Source organism: Stegodyphus dumicola, chromosome 1 (genome assembly GCF_044657685.1).
Source record: "Stegodyphus dumicola isolate Sdum_Otavi_A_Nest chromosome 1, ASM4465768v1".
NCBI lineage: Eukaryota > Metazoa > Arthropoda > Arachnida > Araneae > Eresidae > Stegodyphus > Stegodyphus dumicola.
This window is the reverse complement of record NC_140768.1, coordinates 296,220,583-296,244,103: the sequence shown is the minus strand read 5'-3', so window position 1 is coordinate 296,244,103 and position 23,521 is coordinate 296,220,583. Positions and strand designations below refer to the sequence as shown.

The 23,521-nt window shown below is 30.6% G+C and overlaps 1 protein-coding gene across 6 annotated transcripts in view; it reads right to left on the bottom strand.

The window, feature by feature from the left end:
* Positions 1-23,521, bottom strand: part of Usp16-45 (ubiquitin specific protease 16/45) — a 108,904-nt gene that overhangs the window by 10,412 nt on the left and 74,971 nt on the right. For 4 of the 6 annotated variants that reach the window (XM_085808738.1, XM_085808745.1, XM_085808739.1 and 1 more), the window contains 5 exons: positions 21,113-21,175; positions 15,630-15,770; positions 9,646-10,318; positions 3,564-4,070; positions 3,043-3,137 (listed from right to left, as the gene is read on the bottom strand). In XM_085808738.1, coding sequence (XP_085664864.1) covers positions 3,043-3,137; positions 3,564-4,070; positions 9,646-10,318; positions 15,630-15,770; positions 21,113-21,175 — 1,479 coding nt within the window. The remainder of the gene's footprint in view (positions 1-3,042; positions 3,138-3,563; positions 4,071-9,645; positions 10,319-15,629; positions 15,771-21,112; positions 21,176-23,521) is intronic. The other 2 variants (XM_085808741.1, XM_085808756.1) reach the window with 2 other exon arrangements.

The following is a 23,521-nucleotide window of genomic DNA, read 5'->3' as shown; positions in this document are numbered from 1 at the left end:
TGCAAGCAGTCCCAACGAAAGAATGCTGAAACTCACAAAAAAGTGACTTTTCAACCGGAAAAAGGGCATTTCATCCCCCTTTACCGAAATCACAAGCAAACGAAAAAAAATCTACTAATTAAAGCTCATAACTGAAATGCAATTAAAGTTAGAAAAACGAAAGTTATGTCAAATTAAAGAGCTAATTTTTCTGCAACTAATGATATTAAATACTAAGAAATCGAATTAATTTTTGACATGAAAAACTGAGTTTATTACGTGAAAAAATGCACCTAAATCCATTGTTTGCGTGTACAAGATTGAAGACGCAGTTCGCGTAAACTCGAAAAGCCAAACTATATTACACTAGAATTAATAAGCCAAGAAAGAATATAACCAAACTTGTGTAGCTCAAATTTTGAATAATTACAAATTAAAATTTTTATTTTTATGAATCACTTAATTAAATTAAATTCGCTATCGCATGGAGAAAGTGCTCTACGCACAATTTGATTTTACCGTTTCATCGTGTATTTTGTGATCTTTGAATTGTCATGTTAGAGGCTTTCCAGTTAGAATTGTTCGTCATAGACAGGAGAGATTGGTAACAACTAAGAAGTTTGTGCCAAAAGTGCTCTACCTAAAATTTAGTTTCGCCGCTTCATCGTGTATTTTGGAGAACTTGAATAGTCATGTTTGAGACATTCCAGTTGAAGAAATTTGTCATGAGATACAGATTTGTTCCAGAAGGAGGTATCATGCTTACCTTGTTCTTGAGATCAATGGACGCTTCTGAAAGTGTTGAGACAGAAAAAAAAAAAAAAAAAAAAAAATTGTTTTAGCTCATTTGCAAGTGGATTGGACACTAAAGATTCTTCAATCCAGAAAAACTGTCTTCCATCTGTGAGTGATTTTTAAATTTGTCTACCTCTCTATCTTTTCAAATTACTTAAATGGAAATTATTTATTTTATATATGTAAACTACTAAATGATTAGAATATTTTGAATAATGACTAATTAATTTAAAGTCTGTAAAGGAAGGTTTAAAGATTTGTTTTACCGGCTTAATTAGTGAGCTATTGAACGTCAAAAATAGTAAACTTACAAATTAATATGAGTATGTTAATTTTGGAATGAGATGTGTGTTATTTTCCATCTTAAGGTATATTAATTTTTGTAAGCTGTAAATACGTGTGACATTATGTGTTACTTTTCAGAGTAAAACTATGTTGTAGGATACTGATCAGTTATCCATTATTTAATTATATAATATATTCAAGAATTTAATAAATGTGTGTTTAAAATTTAATTGCATTTGTGTATTTATGTAGCATGGAGTTTAATTGAATTTGGAGTTATTGATACTTCCTTTTACATAGGTTACTCACAACGCAAACCTTAAACGTTAAATTGTACTACCACTATACGAATGATTGATAGATATGATATACGATTGTTTATTTGATTCATCTTTTGATTATTATGAATAAGATTTTGAATTATGAATTATTTGATATTGGATTATATTTTTGAGTTAGTTTATCCGGTACAACCATCAGTTTAAGTTAAAGTTTAAAATAGTTATAAAAACAAAAATTTTCAGATATAACATTGGTGCCGTGACCAGGATAAATTGTAGGTGCTGTAAAAATTTTCAGATATAACAATTTGCAAGGTTTTGTTTTAGATATAATCTAGAGAAAATTCGATTTCTTTTCAGACGTCCAAAATCACTTTTTTTTTTTTTTTTTTTTGTTCATAGAACAAAGTATTAAACCAAGTTCCATAAAAATCGTGAGAAATTTTAAGAATAAGAAAAAGTTGGGAGAAATATATTGTAAATCGTGTTGGCGGGAGAGCGGTCGAAAATCGGGAGTCTCCTGCCTAAATTGGGAGAGTTGGCAACTCTGTAAAGGCATAAAAACCTTAACCAGAAGATACAAACAACATAATACAATCATATTTAAAGCAAAAAAATGTATAATTTACAAACATATAAGAGTAAAGAAACTGAGATCACTGAGCCGGGTAACAGAGTGGATATGTATATAAATATATTTATATACGTTTGGTGCGTCCGTTTGTAACCAAAATACGAGGTGCACATCTACATGTTATAGCAGTCCTATGTACAAAATTTCAACGTTCTGAGGCTACTTGTTTTTGAGTTATGCGAGATACGTACGTACATACGTCCGTAGAGACGCCACGAAAAATTCTCTTCAGAATTAATTTTAAAGCAGTTTTATAATTTTTTTGAAGGAAAAGAGTATTTTAGTCTGTCCTTACGTACAGATATCATGCAAAAACATCGTTAAATTGCATTCGATAGAGGTCAAAATGGATATTTTCGTCGAAATATGCTGCCTGAAACTTTTCACAATTACAATACTTCTTTTTAACTTCGTACAAGGAAGTAAAAAGTGTGTCTTGTGAAATAACTACTTACAAAAGGATACACAGTAGCTGGCGACAAGGATGTCTGATTTTTGGTAATAATCATAATGCTATTGCAATACGGATTAGGGGAGTCCCCGAAGACTACTCAAGGTAAAGCTTTTATAATCATTTTTTCTTTTGGAAGATCATGGAGCAGCTTGTAACTGAGTTAATAGTGCAGAATAGAGCTCTAATGGAGAGGCTTACTTCAGTTATTACTCCACAAATGGCCAATTTGAAACTTTCAGTTCAGTTTGAGAAATATAATGAACACGAAGAACAGTTTGATTCCTTTTTGGAAAGATTCGAAAGTTATTTAGATATACAAAATGTTCCACAGGACAAGCATGGGAAAGTACTGATTTCCAGTTTGTCCAGAAAAATGTATAGTCTCTTAAAAAACTTGCTGGCTCCTGATAATCCTTCCGATAAAGATTATGATGTGCTAAAAACAACATTGAGAAATCATTTAAATCCTAAGCCACTTATAATACCTAGCAGACATGTATTTTAAAAGGGAGAAACAATTAGTGAGCAAACAACAATTAGAATAACGGTTCTAACGTTAAAATATTTATGTTTTAAATATTTGACTATAATTACATTAATCCAATATAACATACCTGCTGAAATCTCTTTAAGTGTAAAGTTAATATAGCTGGAGGGCTGAAGATCAAAAGTTGCTTACTGGCATTTGTGTAAGCAATTTCCTTAGTCCCTAAGTACATAAAAAACTAATGATGAAAAATAACTAAAATAACAATGCAAAAATGCTACCACAACAAAAAAGAAGTCACAAAAGTATATAAAATTTTCAATTTCCTACAAAACAAAACAAAGTTATACATAATGATATCAGTTTAATCAGACATGAATGCTATAATAATAATTAGTTAGCTAAGAATTGTTCCCCAATGGGAAAGAAATAAGCTATTATCTTCTTCACATTTTTTTTTTTTTTTATTTAAATTTTACACCAAAAAGTAAAAATTAAAAAGATTTTCATGCTAACAAATTTTGCTTAAACAATAAAATTATTTCTAAATGTTTGAACAATATTTGGAGCTATTCCTGGGAATGATGAAGCTTTATTTTAAAAAAATTATGCTTCCCATAAGCTTAAAAACTACAAATAACCACTTACCCATTTTTCTGGATCTTGCTTCTGTACAATTTTCACACCGGAATTTATTACTTCCTGTAAGTAGTTCTGATTTAGTAAAATGACTTAAACACGAATTAATAGAACATTCAAGAGGAGATACATGATTTCGAGGCTTCACCGTAGTTAGAGATTTTAATATCCATTCTTTAGTTTGAGTTTCTGATAAAGAATGAGACCAGTTTTCAGTTCCATTACTTCCAGTATCTTCAACAAAGCTCCCCTGTGACGTGAAGTTTGTTTTCTGGCTTTCACAATCATCAGCACTTTCTGATGAATTTAAAATGTTTTCTTGCCTATCACTATCTCTCCGTATTCTCACATCTTTTACTTGCATACTTAATTCATGTATCCTTTCATCAAGTCTCACTGAATCTGTGCCAGAAACAGTTAAATTATCCTTAAAATTTTCAGCAAGATCTGATATTATTTCATGAGATGATAACAATTTACATCCTTCTTTTTCATCCACATCAGAATTAACAGATGCTTAAAAAAAAAAAAAAAAAAAAAAAACAGAAATATTAACACATTTTATCTAATTTTGTCTACAAATTTTAGAACATTTTAAAAGGTTAAAATCCCAGTTATTCAGTAAAAATTTAGTACTATATTAAAATAATTTTCAATAATCCTTGCTATGAATAGATAATATTTGAAATATGACTCAATGTTATAACAGCAGAGAAAAAAAATTATGGTAATAAATAATTTTAGTTGTTGTTCATCACTTCAATTTTAATTCATCAGCACTTTCCATTTTAGCAATTGTCTACATAAAAATAACAATTATAAACATTACAAGAATTGCATTTAATCAGTAAATAAAAATATTATTTTATTAACTAGAGAACGTAAGAAATGCTTGTACTGATGTGCAACTAAGCATCATATTTAAAAGCTTAGTTCACATATAATTCAGAAGAAACTAATTACTAAATCAGAAAATCAATCATCAACTAGTCATCCATCAAGTCTTTCTTCTTCTTATTATTATTTTTATTATTTTAAAAACATTATAAAGCTCATTTTATGGACTGAATAGAAAGGGAAGTGATTCAGAAAAAATAATTTAACAGGCTTTCTATAGAACTTAGTGATAAGAAATATTCAATTAATAAAAAACTTTAAAATGATTGTTTATTTTTTACCACTACAGATATCATTAAGATAACTTATTTATATTTCCTAAAGCAAGGCTATGAAGTTAACAAAACTTTTGCATTATCCAATTCTGATATACCTTAATGCTAAAAAGATTCTCAGGTCTTTTCAGATGCATATGAATTTTTTGACACCTGAATCTCAAAAGATATTTGTTAAAATTTCTACTAACTCCATAACTTCTCAAGTTAATTATGTTACATATATCTGACCCAATTAGTGTTGTAGCTTTGCACAGAGTAGCTGGAGTCGTAAATCAGTTAACCCTCTGAGTGGCTTGCCAGCGTTATCAAGTCATGAGATTTTTTGTCACTTATAATTTAAGATATTTCCTTTCTTTAATAATGCAAATGCCATCTTAATGAATGTAAGATTATGAAAATAAAGACTAAAATAAGTAATTATAAAAATTTAGCTAATAAATGCTGCTTAAATATAAGTTTTCATGATAGATCCCAAATCCTATGCTGCTCAGACAATACGGTAACGTTCTAGTAAGCCGCTGAATCCCTAGAAATGAGTAGTTGTTTTGTATTATTTTAAATTTCACTAGCTTAATGAAAGGCAATAAATTGTCTTGAACAGAGTTCTATGGGTAAACAGTTAGTTACAAATACTTAAATTAAGTAGTTAGATAGCCTTAGTCATCATAGATTTACACAAACACAATTATTTTTTTTTATTTATTTTTATCTTTTAAAAATATTCATTAAAGAAATTATTATTAAAATCACAATCTAAGAATATTTTACAGTTTACAATAACAAATAATTACATAAAGGATTTACGACATTGATTCTAAAACAATAATAGGATAATTATACATTAAAAGCTACAAAGCATACCTATTTTGTAGCAACAGCACAAAACAAAATATTTGTACATATTTTTAATTTGAAAATTTTCCAGACATTTTAGACAAATTTATATTACTTTCTTTCTCTTTAATATATTTATTAAGTTTGTGTTAATAAATAAACTAATGTTAATTCTAGTCTCTGCTTCATCTCCTAACCTGCTCATGTTTCAATAACTTATTTTTTATGTAATCAATTTCCTTCTTGATAAGTTTCCTCTTCATCTTAGAACTTTCAGATTTAAATAAAGATTTTTGTTATTTTAAAAAACTATATATATTTGAATGCATAGAAGAAACTGCTTATTTAATTTCTTTGGTAATATGAACAATGGGAATAAATTGAAAATTACATATGATCAGGGCTGACACCACAACCAATATGGCAGAAATTTTAGAATGTAGTGTGCACCAACCCTCCCCCCCCCAGAAAAAGATGATGATCTAATAATACATATAGCAACTGAAAACAGTATTAATTTGGTAATTGATAATTAAAAAAAAAATATGTGAATAAAAAATATCTGAAAGGTTTCAGTTTTAAATTACGTGCAAAGGGGGCTCTTTTTAACATTTTGTGTGTTACTTTTATTTATTATATATCATAAGTTCATTTGTCTTGTTAAAGTTATTGTTCATTGTTAAGCAGAATTCAAATTATTTTAAAATGAAACAAAAGAAAATAAATATAAAATCAGAAAGATTTCAGATTTTAAATTACATCCAAAGTTTTTTTTTTTTTTTAAATATTTTGTGTGTTACTTTTATTTATTAAATATCGTTTTTTGCACTTAAACCATAAAATTCAGTTCAACAGTAATGTCGCAAAATAATTTTAAAATGAGCATATCTTTAGAATTTCCGATACACAGTTCCATGCGCTGGTGATAAAAAGTTTTTTCCCCCTGTAGAGTGTTGCCATTGCACACTTTTAAATTGTTTAATTTGTTGAGTTTGTTAATCAAAAATTCGTTAAAGTTTCAAAAAATATGAAATCGATAATAAAACAAATTCCAAATTTCGAATTCAGGCTTTCAGATGCCCATATTCGCAGTAGGATTACACCATTCAAAACTCCAGGTACCATGCATGATGCGAGAAACATGCATACATTTATGCAGATTCTTCATTATTTAATTTCTTCAAATATAATACAGGGTGATAGTATTTGGTTGCAATGATTTGAAAAGTGATACAGCCTTTTAATGTTTTCAACGAAAAATTGCAAAATGAAAACTAAAACAATAGTCCTTTAGGGACAAAGCCCCTTTGGACTTAAAAAAAAAAAAATAAAAAAAAAAAGGGGGGGGGAAATTTTTAGAATTTAGGACATGCACTGGGCAAAAGGATGAATTAAGCAACCTTTAGAATTTTCAATACACTGTCTCACATGCTGGAGATAAAAGTGTTTTATTCCGCACAGCGTTGCCACTGCTCGTTTTGAAATCATTGAGATTTTAATAAAAAATTTCATAAAGTTTTACAAAATATGAAATAGATAATAAAATTAATTTGAAATTTAAAATTCATGCTTCCAAGTGCCTTTACTTTGGTGCAAGGACTACATTATCCAAAACTTGATGGCTCTAGGTGTTGTTTTTTCACAATACAAGAAACATACATTCTTGCAGCTTCTTTGTTATTTAATTTCTTTAAAATATAATACAGGGCAATAATATTTGGTGACACCAATTTGAAAAGTGATTTAACACTCTTAGTGATTCAATGTAAGATGCTGTTTTGAAACCAAATAGCACTTCTGAGGTCTTTTTTTTTTTTTTTTTTTTTAACACTTTGATCTTCCTTATAGTCTTGCATTAATCTTTATTTTGACCAAGCATTAAACAAAATTAACTATTATAATATTTCATTTTCAAGCATATGAAACCTTCATTTATAAGTACCAGGTGGCCATAATTAAACTGACAGTGCTCACAGTGTTCTGTAGCGCGATCTATTTGCGAGAATGATGCCACATTTTGTAGGAAGATTAAACAAGACGGGGGACGAAGGATTCCGCGAAAAAAATTAGTTCCAAATGTCACCGCTAGGGGAATATTTGGTGCTGTAATAGAAAATAGAGTGTTAACAAATGCAAATTAATTACGGAATAAAATTACCTTTTATTATGGATATGCCTTATGGAATATGGATATGCCTTACAGTACAGTATGGAAAATCTTACGAAAGATTATCAACTTCTATCCGTACAAGATCAGCCGTGTACAGGAGTTACTGTACCCCGACCATGATAAGCGATTGACTTTTGCTCTCACCTTTCTTGCCAGAATGGAGGTGGATGACACTTGGCCATGATTGATGATCTTATAGAGAGATGAGGCCCACTTTTACCTGAATGGAACTGTGAATACCCAGAACTGCCGAACTTGGGATGACAAATCACCACATGCAGTCACAGCAATTCCCTTACAATCACCAAAGGTAACTGTTTGGTGTGGGTTCACAGCGGAATTTATCGTAGGTCCATTCTTCTATGAGAACAATACCCCAACAGGACCAGAAACCTGTTCTGTTACCGGAGAGAAATATCGCCACATGTTGAACAGCTTTGTCATTCCGGCACTTCAGCAAAGACAATGCCTGGGGGAAATCATTTTCATGCAAGATGGAGCCCCTCCACACGTTGCTGTACGGGTGCAACAGATGCTACGACAGAAATTCACAACAGAAAGAGTCATTAGCCGCTACTTTCCAACTGCATGGCCACCTCGGTCGCCTGATCTTACCCCATGCAACTTCTGGCTATGGAGTTACCTTAAGTCCAAGGTCTATCAAGGAGTGGTCCAGGACCTGGCTACATTGAAGGATAACATATCACGGACTGTACAGGAGATTCCTGCAGACATGTTACTTTCTGCTGTTGTGCATACTGTGCACAGAATGCAATATGTGGTCCACAACAACAGCAGCCACATTGAACCTCATTTGAATGCAAAATAAAAGGCAATTTCTGTATTGATTTGCATTTGTTAACACTCTATTTTCTATTACTCAGTGCCAAATATTCTCCTACTTTACTTTTGGAACTATTTTTTTTTTCGCGGAATCCTTCGTCCCCGGTCTTGTTTAATCTTCCTACAAATGTGTCGTCATTCTCGCAAATAGATCGCGCTATAGAACACTGTGAGCACTGTCAGTTTAATTATGGCCAACATCAAATAACTGCTATATCCTCTTAAAATAAGAACTAAGCCTTATGTATAAGTTAGAAATATTTCACGGAGGAGAGATGATGCAGAAAAAGGGTTACAATAGGTCATATTTTCCAACAGTTCTGCGTCTAGGGTAGACAAAGCAATAAACGTCTTGAGGACAGACCACTCTGCTGTAAACAGCGTCGAATGGCACGCGCAGACACTGGATGATGCGTTACAGACTCAATGTGCTGTGCTATGGTTCAGGATGTGACTGAACGATCCGTCACTGCCATGCGCACAATGTTCCTGTCATCACGTGAAGTGGTGCACTGAGGTGGATGCGATTGAACACGTCGGTCCGTCGTATCTTCCTGCATTCAACGGTTACATATCCGCATTACAGTTGTTTGGTTTCGTCAAATACATCTACCGATTTCTCTGAAAGATAATCCATACTCTCGGTAGGCCACTATCAAACGATGATCGCTGTTTACTACGAGGCATAACTGAACGTTTTTTTGAAAAAACATCAAGGAAAACACAATTGATGAACTTGAAATCGTCGAAAACTCAAAGTCTTAAATAGCGCTTTGAAGTGGCGCCACAGGCGAGCGTGATGTACGTCTGCGCTGAAATTCTAATCATTTGCATATCTCACCTCCGCTAATGCATGTTATAAATTTCATGTTATTTGCATGCTTTCTACGGTGGCCAGCAGTGTATTTCACATAAAATTTTAGTAAAAATTCCGTAGCTGAACTTTCATTATATACAGTTTCAGTATATTTTTCATACTGCACTAAAATACAAGAACATCTTCAGTAAACATGAAATAAGTAATTGATAACAACATAGAATTAATAAAATAAAGCATACTGAAGCATACCTTGGGTGGAACACATGACTTCACCATTAATTTTATCCAAATCATTCACTATGTTGGAATCCATTGTAGCTTTTGTAGTGTCATTGTCTTGATTGCCAAGCATTTGTTTCTCCATAGTTATAAAATTTTCTTCACAGGAACCAATTTTTACAGACTCTTGATTTTCAGCATCAGAAATCGTTTCATGATTTGCATGTAAATCAAAAAATTCTTTAACCACAGTTGCACTTTCATCCATTTCCTCATTAGCAGGTTGCAGTAAGTGTAAGTCACTATTACATTCTGTTGAATTTTCAATGTTGACAGTGAAACTGAGAGAACTTTCTTTTGTCTGGTTTTCTCTGATGAAATCTGTTTCATTACATTCTCTGCTTTTGAAATTTCTTTCATTTATGTCTTTTGTCTCTTGATTTAATAATTCTCCATGCTCTACTAATCCAGCTATTTTATCTGACTGTAAATTTTCACAAGACAGTTTCATAGTTTCTTTACTTCCTGTTAAGTCAATGTTTTCCTGCACATGTTGTGTACTGTCAGCTTTTTGTTCTGTATCATCAACTTGTTCAGCAGAAGGATCTTGATCTTCCTTTACAATATCATTTTCTTTTTGGGCAGAATCTTCATCATTTTGGTTACTTGATACTTTTTGGGTTTTTATATTCTTCGCACGTTTCTGAAAAGACAGGAGAGAAGTTGAATAATTCAGTTGCAATTCTAAAAAGAACAAAATTTCTGATAATTAAAAAGTCTTATGAATTTCAGATACCTTTCTTCATATTTTATGTGAAAGATGCATATGTTACTTCCTTTTAATCTTTATAAGCATATATTTTCTGAAACATTTGTGTACATACATTTTGCCAAAAAAGGCTCCTAAGGTAGAATGCTTATTACACAATAATTAGATGATATCTATCTTGATTTATTTTCAAACTTGCAATTGCATTTCTTCGCCCATAAGGACTAAAATTACAGGAAGCAAAGCTTATTTAACTTCAATTATAATTTAGAAATTCTATTACAAATTACATTACTTCTTCTGCAAGTAAATTTATATTCAAGGAATTACTGAATTGGTTATGTCAGGGTCTATTTTCAGATATTTGCTGTTATATTTTGTTTTATTCTTCACATTGTTCAGTCACTTGTTTTATTCATAGTAAATTTGCTGATCATTTTACATTCATTTATTACATAAACATAGGATTTTTATATAATTCACAAACTATGAATTTAAAGAATTATGTACTTTTTTAGGCAGAATTTTATAAAATCACTTAACAATCTGATTCAAGAAATTGCCAAATGACACCTAGTGTGAAATAATTAAGCTGGGTATCTAAAAGAGATATCAAGTTGCATACATGCTTTGAAATTTTAAATCTTTTATTGCTAACATTTTTACTGAGGAGGGCTGAGGAATTAAACACAGATATGGCACAAGGCAGCTTTATCTCTTTTCATCACCAGATCTTACATTCCATTACTTGCTTTATATTTTTACATATATATTTTAAAATTATTTATATAAAAATACCCCATGATTTAAATTTCTTGATTACAGATCTCACTACTGTCTATCTACCTTTTATTGAAACAATTTAGGATACTGCAAAATTAAACAAATTCACTTTGAAAGGAGTGTACAGTATTACTATGCTCTCTAACCTTTTTTTTCTTTTCCTGACAAAAACACACAAAACAAAAAGCTGCAAAGTTTTACTGCATTGTATTTAAATAAATTGGGATAGTTATCTGTAAAAATGAAACTTGAATTCTTTCTTTTGCATGCAAAGTAATTTTTAGAGCTGCAAAATAGCTTTTGGGTTTACAACACATAGTAGTTTACATCCCAGGATTCCAATAGTAACCATTTTTTCCAAAAGCAAATAAATACATGAATTTTGGATTTCTTTCCATAATTTTTGAATTTCTACTATGCTGTTATGTTATTTTTATATTTTAATCAAGTTGATGTTATTTTTTACTAGCATAAAAATTTATACATTGCAAATTTATCCAAAGTTATGTAAAAAGTCACTGCCTAAAGTTTCACACAGTCATCCTCTAATGAAAATGCTAAATCATTATTATTTTTTTAAACATGGTACTTAATGAAGAAAACATGTACGAATGTATTCAATTAGAAAGTGTACGATATAATGCTCATTTAAAGTACATACTAGTCACAATACTGGACAATCCATAGTAAAAGATCACAAACTACAATGTAGCATAACATTAAGTGGGGGTGGGGGATAAGCAAGGTATAATATTTTTGTCTGACTGTTCAGACATTAGAATAAAGGAAAATCATCATTCAGGAAAATACAGAATGTTTTGAAACATCCAAAAGTTTAATAAAAAAAAGTTCTTTTGATGCTCTGCATGGAGAATGGAAAAATACACATGAATGATAGCAGGTACCTTTCAGAAAGGTGGGATATGATCACAGTGGAGAGCTATGCAACTTTCCTCTGTCAGTGCACAGAGGAGAGTGTTCTTGGTTGCTACATGAAACTTTTGACAAGCAAGTCACTTCCTCACCCTCGGCAAACATTTAAAAAGGGTTTAGGTTTGAAGAACATGCCGGCTATATGAGGCGTTGAATATTCTTGAAGCCTATGCAACCCTAAACAGTGAGTGTTCAATGAAATTGTGCATTGTCATCCATGAAAAGAAATTTATCTCCAAATGAATCATAGAAAAGATGAATATGAGGTAGGAGAACCTCTTAATGTATAGTTGATCACTCATAGTCCCAACTGCAACCACATATACGGATGTACTACCATTCATTATGATGCCAAGGCGTACCAAATAATGCATCTTGAATATTTGCTCCTTTCATTGATATTTTCTGGACAATAAGTAGCACCACTCTCATGCCAGATCAGTTGGTATCCAATGACAGACTAAACCTGCCATTGTCTGAGAATAACACTCAAACTCAGTCCTGTTCGGTCTAACTGCAATGGTCATAGCACCATTGCAAACAGTGCTATGCTATATGAATAATGGGAAACACACAATTGTCTGCAGGAATATAATCCTCCTTCTCACAAATGTCCGGCTACAGTTTTTCACGAGATCTACCACTTTGTGCCATCAAGAAACTCATTCACCACTTGCTGAGCTATGGTGAATAATTTTTTTTTTGGGGGGGGCTGGTAGGTAAATGCATCTGTCCCCTGGCAAGTGCATTACAGGCATTATCAGTGCTATCATGAGACGAACAGGTTGAGGAAATGAAAATTTGCATAGGCACACCTCTCCTTACTGTACTCCACATTTAAAAATTTCCACATTTTGCTTTCTTTCACTGTGTGGTTGCTGTGGGTGGTAGTAAAGCCCGCCCTTAGCAATTGTTCAGCAGTATATTTATATTATTGTTTCATTTCTACTATACTTTGTCCCTCCCCCTTGAAATATTAATGCAAAACACTGTCCACAAAATTACTAGCATAAATAATAGGCTATAAATGTTCTAAAAAGTTTCATTACTTAATTTTGCCTTTCCCCTCTGCTATAAATTTGCCACTCTAGTCATGTATTAATAAAGTCTTTTTTTAAAGAAATTATTATTTATTTTTTAGTGAATTAAATTACAGCCTTCAGCTAGATCTGATGAAGGCATAAAGAGCATCTTTCAAAATCCTTCAATGAAATTTCATTGTATACCATTTCATAAAAAAAAAAACTGATTATGAATATGATCAAATGTAAAATATCATGCACTCTTAAAATTTTCATTGAGAAAATGATATATAGGAAACTGAAAAATAAACAAAAGATTAAGAGATCTGTTTGCAGCAAGTTATCTCAATTCCGTACATCAGACTGCTCAGTTCTGAAGTTAAGAATAGAGGAGGAAAAAGTTCTGTATTCACAACATTTTCCTCTGGAAGAAGCAAATTATTCAAAAGAATTTTATTAATAATTTTAGCTCTAAAAACCAAATTTATACATAAAACTTCAAAAAAGTCATCAAAACGTATCAAATAAATTCATGCAAAGCAACATCAGTGTAGTAATGATGCAGTATGCAATCTACCAGTTTTGGTTAGTTAATAATTTCTTAGATGGCACCAATAAAACTAGTTGTTTTAAATACTTCGTTTAGTAATGTTTAGTAATAGATACATCAGCAGGATTGACAAGATTTTCATCAGCCCTACAGATAGTGCTAATTCTCAAACAATTGAATACTGCTGAGGAATTCTGAAATTAAAGATTTTACATAACATGCACAGTACCATATCAGAAATGCTTTCATGTAACCTTGCATGGTGATGTTCCATTAATGAAAGCAATGATTATTTTTTGGTATACTGCATGATATTATAATTTGTGTGACTGAACAACTCATAAAAATGGACCTTTTAAAAACTTAAAGGGCTATTAAGTTAATTACTTTTGTTTAAGTATTCTGATAAAAATAGCATTTTAGGGCCACCATATAATAAGTAACTAATTAAGAGAGGTGGATCCCTCGTTACATCCTTACCGTAGGTCTTTTTTTTAACCTATCCTATTTTTTGTACTATTTCTTCCACACAACCTCTTCCTCATAAAAGCAACATTTCTAAGTAAGCTAACAGCAGTGTTATTAGAAACTAATTATATATATAAAATTTAATAGATTAAAAAGCTGTGAATTTATAACCTCATGTGCTACTTCTCTTTATCCCAATATTCTAAATTTTATATGTTTTTCTCACATTTATTGGAACTATAAAACAGTTAGCATTTGCCATTTGCATCACTATTCGTACAATGTACAATCATTGACTCAGAGACACTCTTATTTGAAAATTTTTAATACTAGTATAAAATGTATTCTTTTTAAAATATCTTCATTTTCTCTATAGTAAATAACACTCATCAGCAAACCTGATTAATAGTCAAGTAGTACAGATACTAAAACAACAAAACATTTAAGATAAAATAACATACCAAACAAGTATTAATTTAGAAGTCAGACACCAAAAATCAGCCAAACCATCAAAACTAGCCCTGTGAAAACTTGCAAATATAACACCAATTTTCGTTGTTTGACTTCTAAATTAACCAAACATTTGACAGTTGCTTTTGGATGACAACTTGAGTTGGTTTTGCATATTGCTGTAGGAGTGATAATAGGGTTGTATGCACTGCATGTTGTCTATTTTCTTATACTAAGCCAACAGAATATGCACAGAGTTAATAAAGACAAAATTATTTCAGTTCAAAGAAAATGAAATCCAATAATTTAATTTTACTGCTAGTAGGCCCCAAACAAATCCAAAGAAATAAATATACATAATTGTTGTATGAACCCAGAACCGATGCGATGCTTATATGGCACTGTACAATTTTTCTCAGTATGACAATCATCAGTTACCAATCAAACTACTAAGAACATTAAACACAAGACAATATAAAAGTCTCAATGTGTAAGTCGCAGAGCTATTCTCAATGCTCTGAGCTAAACTGAGAACTGATGCTTTCTCCAGTCTTATATAGTTTTTTCTAGGTCACCGAGAAATTTCCAGTATCTTCGATTTCTCACAGTTACAGTCACATGTGGATCAGTCCAATTACAGCTATTTCGGGATCGAACCTAAATGTCGCAAATGGTCGCTAAGTTTGGCAACAAAAATTAGTCACCAAAACTATTGCTAGCTTGGCACTATCTTGTCAATATGATGAGAGCTATTTACCTCAATGTTAAAAGGACCTGCCCCTGTAATCGTATTTTCCCCGTGGAGCCTCGCATTCTTGAGGTCTTTTAAGGTATATTATACAAGAAATGCTACAATTTACATATAATTTTACTAAAATTTTTTTACATACATACAAAACTCATAACACTATATATATATATATATGTATTTTGAAGATTAAAAAAAAAAAAAAAAAAAAAAAAGAATAAGATTAAAACAAAATTTATGCATGTATCAGCATTTAAATTTGAAATACCACTATGAATAAAATTCACAAACTTTTTCTTTCTTTGCTGTTTGTTTCATCTTTCTTTCTTGATATTTGCTAGGCTTCTCTGAATCAAGTTTTGATTTCCTAATTGCATATTCACTGTTGTCATTATCGTCAGAATCATGATCAGTTTTACGATTTCGACATGGCTAAAAAAAGGAATTACGGCAGATAAACAATATTAAATACAGTACTAAATTCATTCTCATATTATGACATTTGATGATAAAGTACATTCATACAGCATTCTAAAACAAAATTAAACAAGCCTCAAAATGTGATAAAAGCACTTTATTATAGAAAATTTCACATCATCATAAGTAGTATTTTCCTAACAAGGCATAATTTTATAATTTTCCCCCCTTGAGACAGATTTTGCTTCCTGCTGCTTTTTTTTACCAGCTGCTTTTGGTTAGATACAAAGCAAAATCTTTCAAAGGTGAATTTTGAATTTCATACATTAGAATATGATGATAAAAAAAGAACTGAAATATGATTTGATCACATGAAATCGCTTTACATGTTGTTTTGAAATGCTGATCAATAAACCACTGTACTTGTTACCAATTTTAAAATGCTCATTATTGTAGCATAAGAAAAATAAAAATAAAATAAACTTAATATTTTTGGCCCACAGTTACTCAATTTGCACATGCTTCCCAAATATGAAGGTCAATAGTTCCTCGATTTCTTAACTAATTCAAATGCAAATGAATGATTTTGGCACTCGCAATAAGTTTTTATACAAATTATTTATATGTTCAATATCATTAGAATTACTAACAGCCAGATGAAACACATTAGTAAGTGACTTATAAATTACATCTGCACTAGAGTGATTTTTGTACTTTTGTCAACTATTATATACATTTTGAAAATATACATCTATCTTTATACACAGGCACAAAACAGGAACTAAAATTACTTGCTTTGTTTCCTTTTTTTTTTTTTTTTTTTTTTTTTTTTTGGTAGAATAATTCATAATTGCAAAATAGACTGGCATATTCCACTGTCTGTCAACAGACTACAATATAGGGTGGCCCTGAATTCACAGGCCAAACTTTAAGGGTATGTAAAAATACATATAAAGAAGCACTTTTGTACAGCAATGCGGGGTTGGAAATGAAAAGTGTATGTGGAAAAACCTCAAATGCTTACGAAATGAGAGCGGAACTCTTTTATTTTACTCTTTATGTATTAAGTCCTCAAATATGCTACCACCTTCAATACAGACCTGGTAGCCTCTAGCAAGTAAATGGCTCTAGCAAGCCCTTTCAAAGATACCAGGTGTAGCGACTGAAAGTTTTGCAATGAGGTCCTCATCACAGTCAATTGAAGTCTCGTAGGTAAGTGCTTTGAGGTGCCCCCATATGAAAAAAATCTGATGTGTACACCACATGACTTCCTTGTATGGAATATTAAATTATACATATTTTTTCTTGCATTTCCTTTAAACTTATTGGATTGAATTAAATCTACTTTGTTGATAGTGCATAAACCACAATAGAATAAATGCACTCTTTAAAATTCAGTATATTTGTTTACCATAGTGACACTCTGGCGATAGGTTCACTTAAGAGTGTTATATTTCATTTATTTTATAACTCAGAATGCACAAAATTTATATCATTTGAAGAATTATCTAATTGTTGCCACATTTTCTATTCAAATACTCTAATATATCTAGAATGATGTATAAAAGAAATTAAGAAAACAAAACAAAAAAGAAACAGTTTCTCACAGATGATTTAGTATTTCTCATTCAATTAATTCAGTTCTCACTTCGCAACAAGGCAAAAATACATAAAAACTCAAAATATCTGTATTAAAAATTACAAAGTAAATCTTAAGCACTTATTTCCTCAAAAAAATTCCAGAAAGGATTAAGCATGATTTAATTCGCAATAATAAATGAAGGCGTTATCTTTGTTGTTGCAAAGCTGTCTCTCTAGATTGGCAACAAATCTACTATTCTGCTGTTTCAAATGTAAACAAATTTAAGGCTTAACCGCACTTAAACAGCTTTTAAATTGTTGATAATTGTACAAATATTGCTTGCATATTTATTAAAGGCATAAAAAGAACCAGAAGATAAGAAGAAAAATACCAAAATACGAAGTGCACATCTACATGTTATAACAGTCCTATATACAAAATTTCAATGTTTTGAGGCTACTCATTTTTGAGTTATGCGAGATACGTACGTACATACATTTGTACAGACGCCATGAAAAATTCTCTTCAGAATTCATTTTAAAGCAGTTTTATAATTTTTTGAGGAAAAGATCTTTTTATTCTGTCTTTACGTACAGATGTCATGCAAAAACATCGTTAAATTGCGTTTGATAGCGGTCAAAATGGATATTTTCCTTGAAATATGCTGCCTGAAACTTTTCACGATTACAGTACTTCCTTTTTACTTCGCACAAGGAAGTAAAAATCGATACATGATAAATCTGGTGAACATGCTGACTAAGCCACTGTTCCACCTCGTCATATACACTCAAGGCCAAAGGTGGCATTGAGGAAATTATGCACATTATTGCAGAAATGAGCTAGAATCTCATCGTGCTGGAACATTATCAAGTAATTCTACTAATAGCTCTTCCAGAAAGTGTGGACACACTGTTGAGCCAATGTAGTAGGAAGTATGGACCAATACAGAAATCATTCACAATATCCGCCCAGACATTAACATAGAACCACTCCTAGAAAGCATGCAGATGTGCAGCACACGGGCTAGAGGTGGCCCACAAATGGGAATTGTGCAAATTAAAAACTCTGTCACATGCAAAAGTGGCCTCATCTGTTAAAAGTACATTTGCAGAGAAGCTTGGAGTGAATGCACTCTGTTGCAAAATCCAATGACAGAGATCTATGCACCTAGGATAATCAGCTGCATTCAGTTCTCACGTTCTCTGTAAAGTGCAGGATTTATGTATAAGCTGCACAAGTTATGGCTTAGGGCCCCCCAAAATTAAAATATGGTATAAATAAAGTATTAAAATACAGTATAAGAGACTTATAAAGGGTCTCATATCTCAAATAGCTTAGGGTCTTATCAAGTCTAAATCCGGCTCTGTGTCTGTAAGTGAAATGGGAAAAGCCTTATGTGATCCAAAAGTTTCCATACAGTGTTTTTACTCATGCCTGTAGTTCATGCAATTGATCTTGTGTTAGTACCTGGATTATTTTTAACTTTTCCCAGAATACGTTCACCCATTTCTGGAACCTGTACATGTCTCGAGCGACCGGCATCTGGTCTCTTGACATGAAATGAACCACTCTCACAAAACTGGTGGTGTAAATGTGGAAAAATTTTGTGATATGGCTTTGTCTTATTGGGAAAATGTTGATGGTACAACCTTAACACCTCTCTTCCATTAGAATTCGCATTCCCATACATAAGACACATGTCTGCTTTCTCAAAAAGAATAAATTGCTCCATCATACACAAAATTCTCTAACAGCAAAGAAATGTTTGAAGCTCACATAATCCATTTAAAATTTTAAAAAAAAAAAAAAAAAAATGTTTTGCAGATGATTTGATAATGCAAACTAAATAAACCTCCATATTCAATATTTTTCTTCCCAAAAATTAATCTTTTATATATATATATATATATATATATATAAAGCTATGTCACTAAACTTGTAAACTGTCTGCTTTAAAAATCTTTTACAACAATGCATACAGCGTAACTGTTTGTAACACTAACTTCTACTAGCCACAATGTACCCTGATCAATGAATCAACACTTCCAGGCTTTTATCACTGTTGATGGTCGGACATTTCAGCACTTACTGTAATATTATATAGATATACAGTTTTTTTTTCGTTTCCTCAGCATTTCCTGTTTTTCTGCCTATATTTTTCATTTCTGACCCTCCCCCCTGCTATTTTAAAAATACTTTTTTATGTGTATTTTTACCTATCCTTAAAATTTGGCACATGAATTCAAGGACACCCTGGATAATTTACATCAAAATGATATATAAAAATGTAACTTATCTAAATGATATATAAAAATGTAACTTATCTAAAGGAACAATAAAAAATCAGATGAATGCACAATAAGAAGACAAAGAAATAATATAACATACAAATGCTAAATATAAAAGCAAAGGCTGCAAAATTAAATAAGCAGTTTTAAAAACAATACTTTTTGAATTGTGTATTTTATGCAAAACAAACAATTTAACATAAATAAATTAAAATATAATCAAATTAAAGAACACAAAATAATTTTCCCAGAGTAAAAAATAATATTAAAAAAAGTTTTATGCATGGCAAATGTCACAAAAATGAATTTAAAGAATGTTTCACAAAGAATTAAAATAAAATATATAAAAAAATTACAAAGAATTATAAAAACTAACTCTACATGCATTAATAGTACATTAGTAAAAACACATATTCTAAAAGAAAAGCAAAATATCATACAAGATACAAAATTTTTATGATGCAAGAATGAATCAGCTATCAATACATTATTTATAGTTAAGGAAATTTAAATATCCTCCAACTCTAATGATTAACAGAAGATATACAATAGTGGTCAGCTGTGTAATGCTGTGTAAAGCTCAGATGAAGCATTTCAGGAAAATTTAGAGATTTTGAATTTTGTATACTAGCAAAATAAAATGAAAAACGTTAAGTCAAAGGAAAAGCATTAAAAACAACAAATGCACACACAAAAGCAGGTTTTTTTGGGGGAAGGGGGAATAACTTTTATTTTTAGTAATTTCCACTTTGGAGTAAAAAATTATACATAAAAATTACACCGACTTCAAAATGAAGAAGCAGTAGTAGGCTAAAAATTTGCATTCAAAATATTAGCAGAGTGCAAACAATCTATATTACAATACTGATGGAACTCCATAATCTGAGAACTATAATAAACATAATGCTATTTCACATACTGTGATTTTACACAGAAATCTAAAATTGAGAAGCATTTCTAAACTTGGAAAATTTAAACAACTGAATTAGCACATTTCAAGCATCATGGCTATAATCTTTCTAGGGAAAATATGCATTCTTTTTTTTTATTAAAAAGCATGAAAATATGAATTAAAGTAGTAAACCTTGATACATTTAGAAAACAAAATTTGATTGTGGAGACAGAAATAATAATACTAATAATTTATCAAAAGCATGCTCTTTTATAGTTTAAATCATTCTACAAAAAAAAAAGTAAAAAATGATTTTACATATTTTATAACAACATAATACCTGAAATATTTTTTAGTTACAACACACTTAAAGAAATAATGCTATACAATGAAAACTTTCGTTTTGTTTATTTATTATTTAAAAAAAATTCATACAAAAGCATAAACAGGAAGAAACAGTGATGAAAAGGAGAAAAAAATAATTTTAACACTAGACTTTCAAATTAAGCAAAATACATAAAAATCAAGACTGAAAATAATGTGACTGAACATCTTGGAATATATGAGCATCAGTTCACACTGAAATTACAATTACCTTCACATCCACTTGCTTCCCGCCATCAAGTAATGGACAGAACTTTTCAGAATTTTCTTGTAGCTAGAAATGATGCTGTATTCAGTTAACACTAGTGTGAGACTGAGTGAAACACAGCTTTGATACAAATACAAAGTAAAAATATTATATTAAGACCTTCAGATTTTCTTCTAACTTCAAACAAAAAAATTCATAAAGAATCATGCATTGTAAATAAATATATAACAGGTTCCATACACATTTCTGTACATAAAAATAAAACACTTTTAAGGCTAATGAATAACAAAAAATTAAAGACCCATCACTAAATCGGAATTGAATATAAGATGTGACCGATTCCACTCTTGTAATATAACTCTAAAAAGAAAATAGAAATGTGTACAATACATAACTATTAAACTTAACATAAATACGAAACAAATTTAAGAATAGAATTAACTCACTAAAAATTATGATGCCATTTACTTGCATGTAATTATTACAAACAACAAAACAATTATTACAAACAACATTACCATTACTTGCATGTAATTTTATGAAATATTTATAATTTACACTTATAATAATCACACATATTAAGATATTTTAAATATTTACATAGAAGATGTTAAGTAATTATTTTATTTAAAAACAAATTCATAAAAAAGCATCATTAATATCAAAATCTACAGAAATTTTGATACATACATAATTTATCACATTATTTATAAAGTCATTAGGAAAATAGCACATCAAAAGGCATAAAACATTGACTGAAGCATGAAAAAATATTTGTGCATATTTTCCAACTTCAAAATTTTTTACACTCTCTACATCATTTCTACACATTTCCTTCTCTTCAACTTTTCAGCTTTAATAAACAAATTAATATTCTTACTAATTTTTACTTCACCTACTAATTTGATATTTTCAATGGCTCTTTGAAGAATAATTTTCATTTTCTTTGTGTAATCAACTTTTCTCTTAATAATTTCCCTCTTCATCTTTGAATTTTCAAATTTAATTAAAGATTTTTAATATTCTAAATAACATCAAATATTTAGAATATGCAGAAACTACTCATTTTATTTCTTTACTAGTTTCAACACTGATAATAATTTCAGAAAACTTGAAACTATGAAATGATATATGGTAGACTGAGAAATACAAGATAAATCTTTTAAACTACCACAATAATAATAAAATAAAAATAAAAATTAAAAAAAAAACTCCTGTCTACAGAAGCTTATCTATCCGAGAAGATTAGAATAATTTAAAAAAATTTTTATATATCTAAACGATGAAAATCATGATAGACAGGAAAGAAATGTATCAAGAGAAAGACTTTTGAGATCAAAAGTAGATGCTTCAAATAATTTTGTTTCCACTCCTTTTTCTAAAAATTATAAATACAATTAACAGAATTTTATTACAGTCCTGAATATTTTATGAGAGTAAAAATAAGAAGATTTTTCTAATGAATTTAGAAAAAAGCATAAGGTGAATTTTACATAAAAAAACTGACATGTACTTGAATATTTTGTGGTTCTTATAAACATTCACAGGTGAAATTCTTAAATGGAAAATTAGATAAATGAAATTAATTTTAACACAATGACAATTTTTTGGGGGGACTACTGTTGCTGAAAAGTATTTTACTTAGAAGCTGCATATCTTTCTTCGGTTTAGTTTTAGAATCCAGCAATCTATAATCCAGCATCACCAAAATAAAAGATTTTTTATTTTCATATGGTTTTTCAAAAATGTAATTTTAATTTATTATCATTATTTTAATGAATCTGAAAAATTTTATTATATTTGTAAAAAATTCATCATGAAAACTACCAAAATGAAAATTCTGTAGACAAGCTGATCTTCAAATGACCAAAATTCACCAAACTTAGCAAAGCACAGTGAAATAATTCTTATTCCAAAAGAGGAGAAACTTGTTTTTGATGAAATAAAGGGAACATATTCAAATGATAACCCAAATTATGTTGAGAATATGTACTATAAATATACAAGGGTTGGAACTTTAATAGTGGCAACACAGCTGAAAAAATGCTATGCAACAAAACCAAAGAATATCACGTATACCACACGTAAACTACATACCTACCTTACCTCTCAGCAAAAAGACTCGTCCTGCCTACGTCATGTGCATGCGGAGTGACGCAAAGAACGAATCCTTGTATTAGCTTGCGGTCTAAAGTAAGTGTTGTCAAGATGTTTTCAAAACAAGAACAACGATGTTGGATAAAAATTGAATGTGCCAGAGGTCGTACAGCACGACAGTGTCATCAAGGGCTTCAAGAGGCTTGCGGGGAATCTGCATAGCAAGATGGGTGAAAGCATTCAATGAAGGACGCCAAAACGTGGCAGACATGCTGCGGCCAGGTCGTCCGAGTGTCAGCGATGCAGACGTGCAAG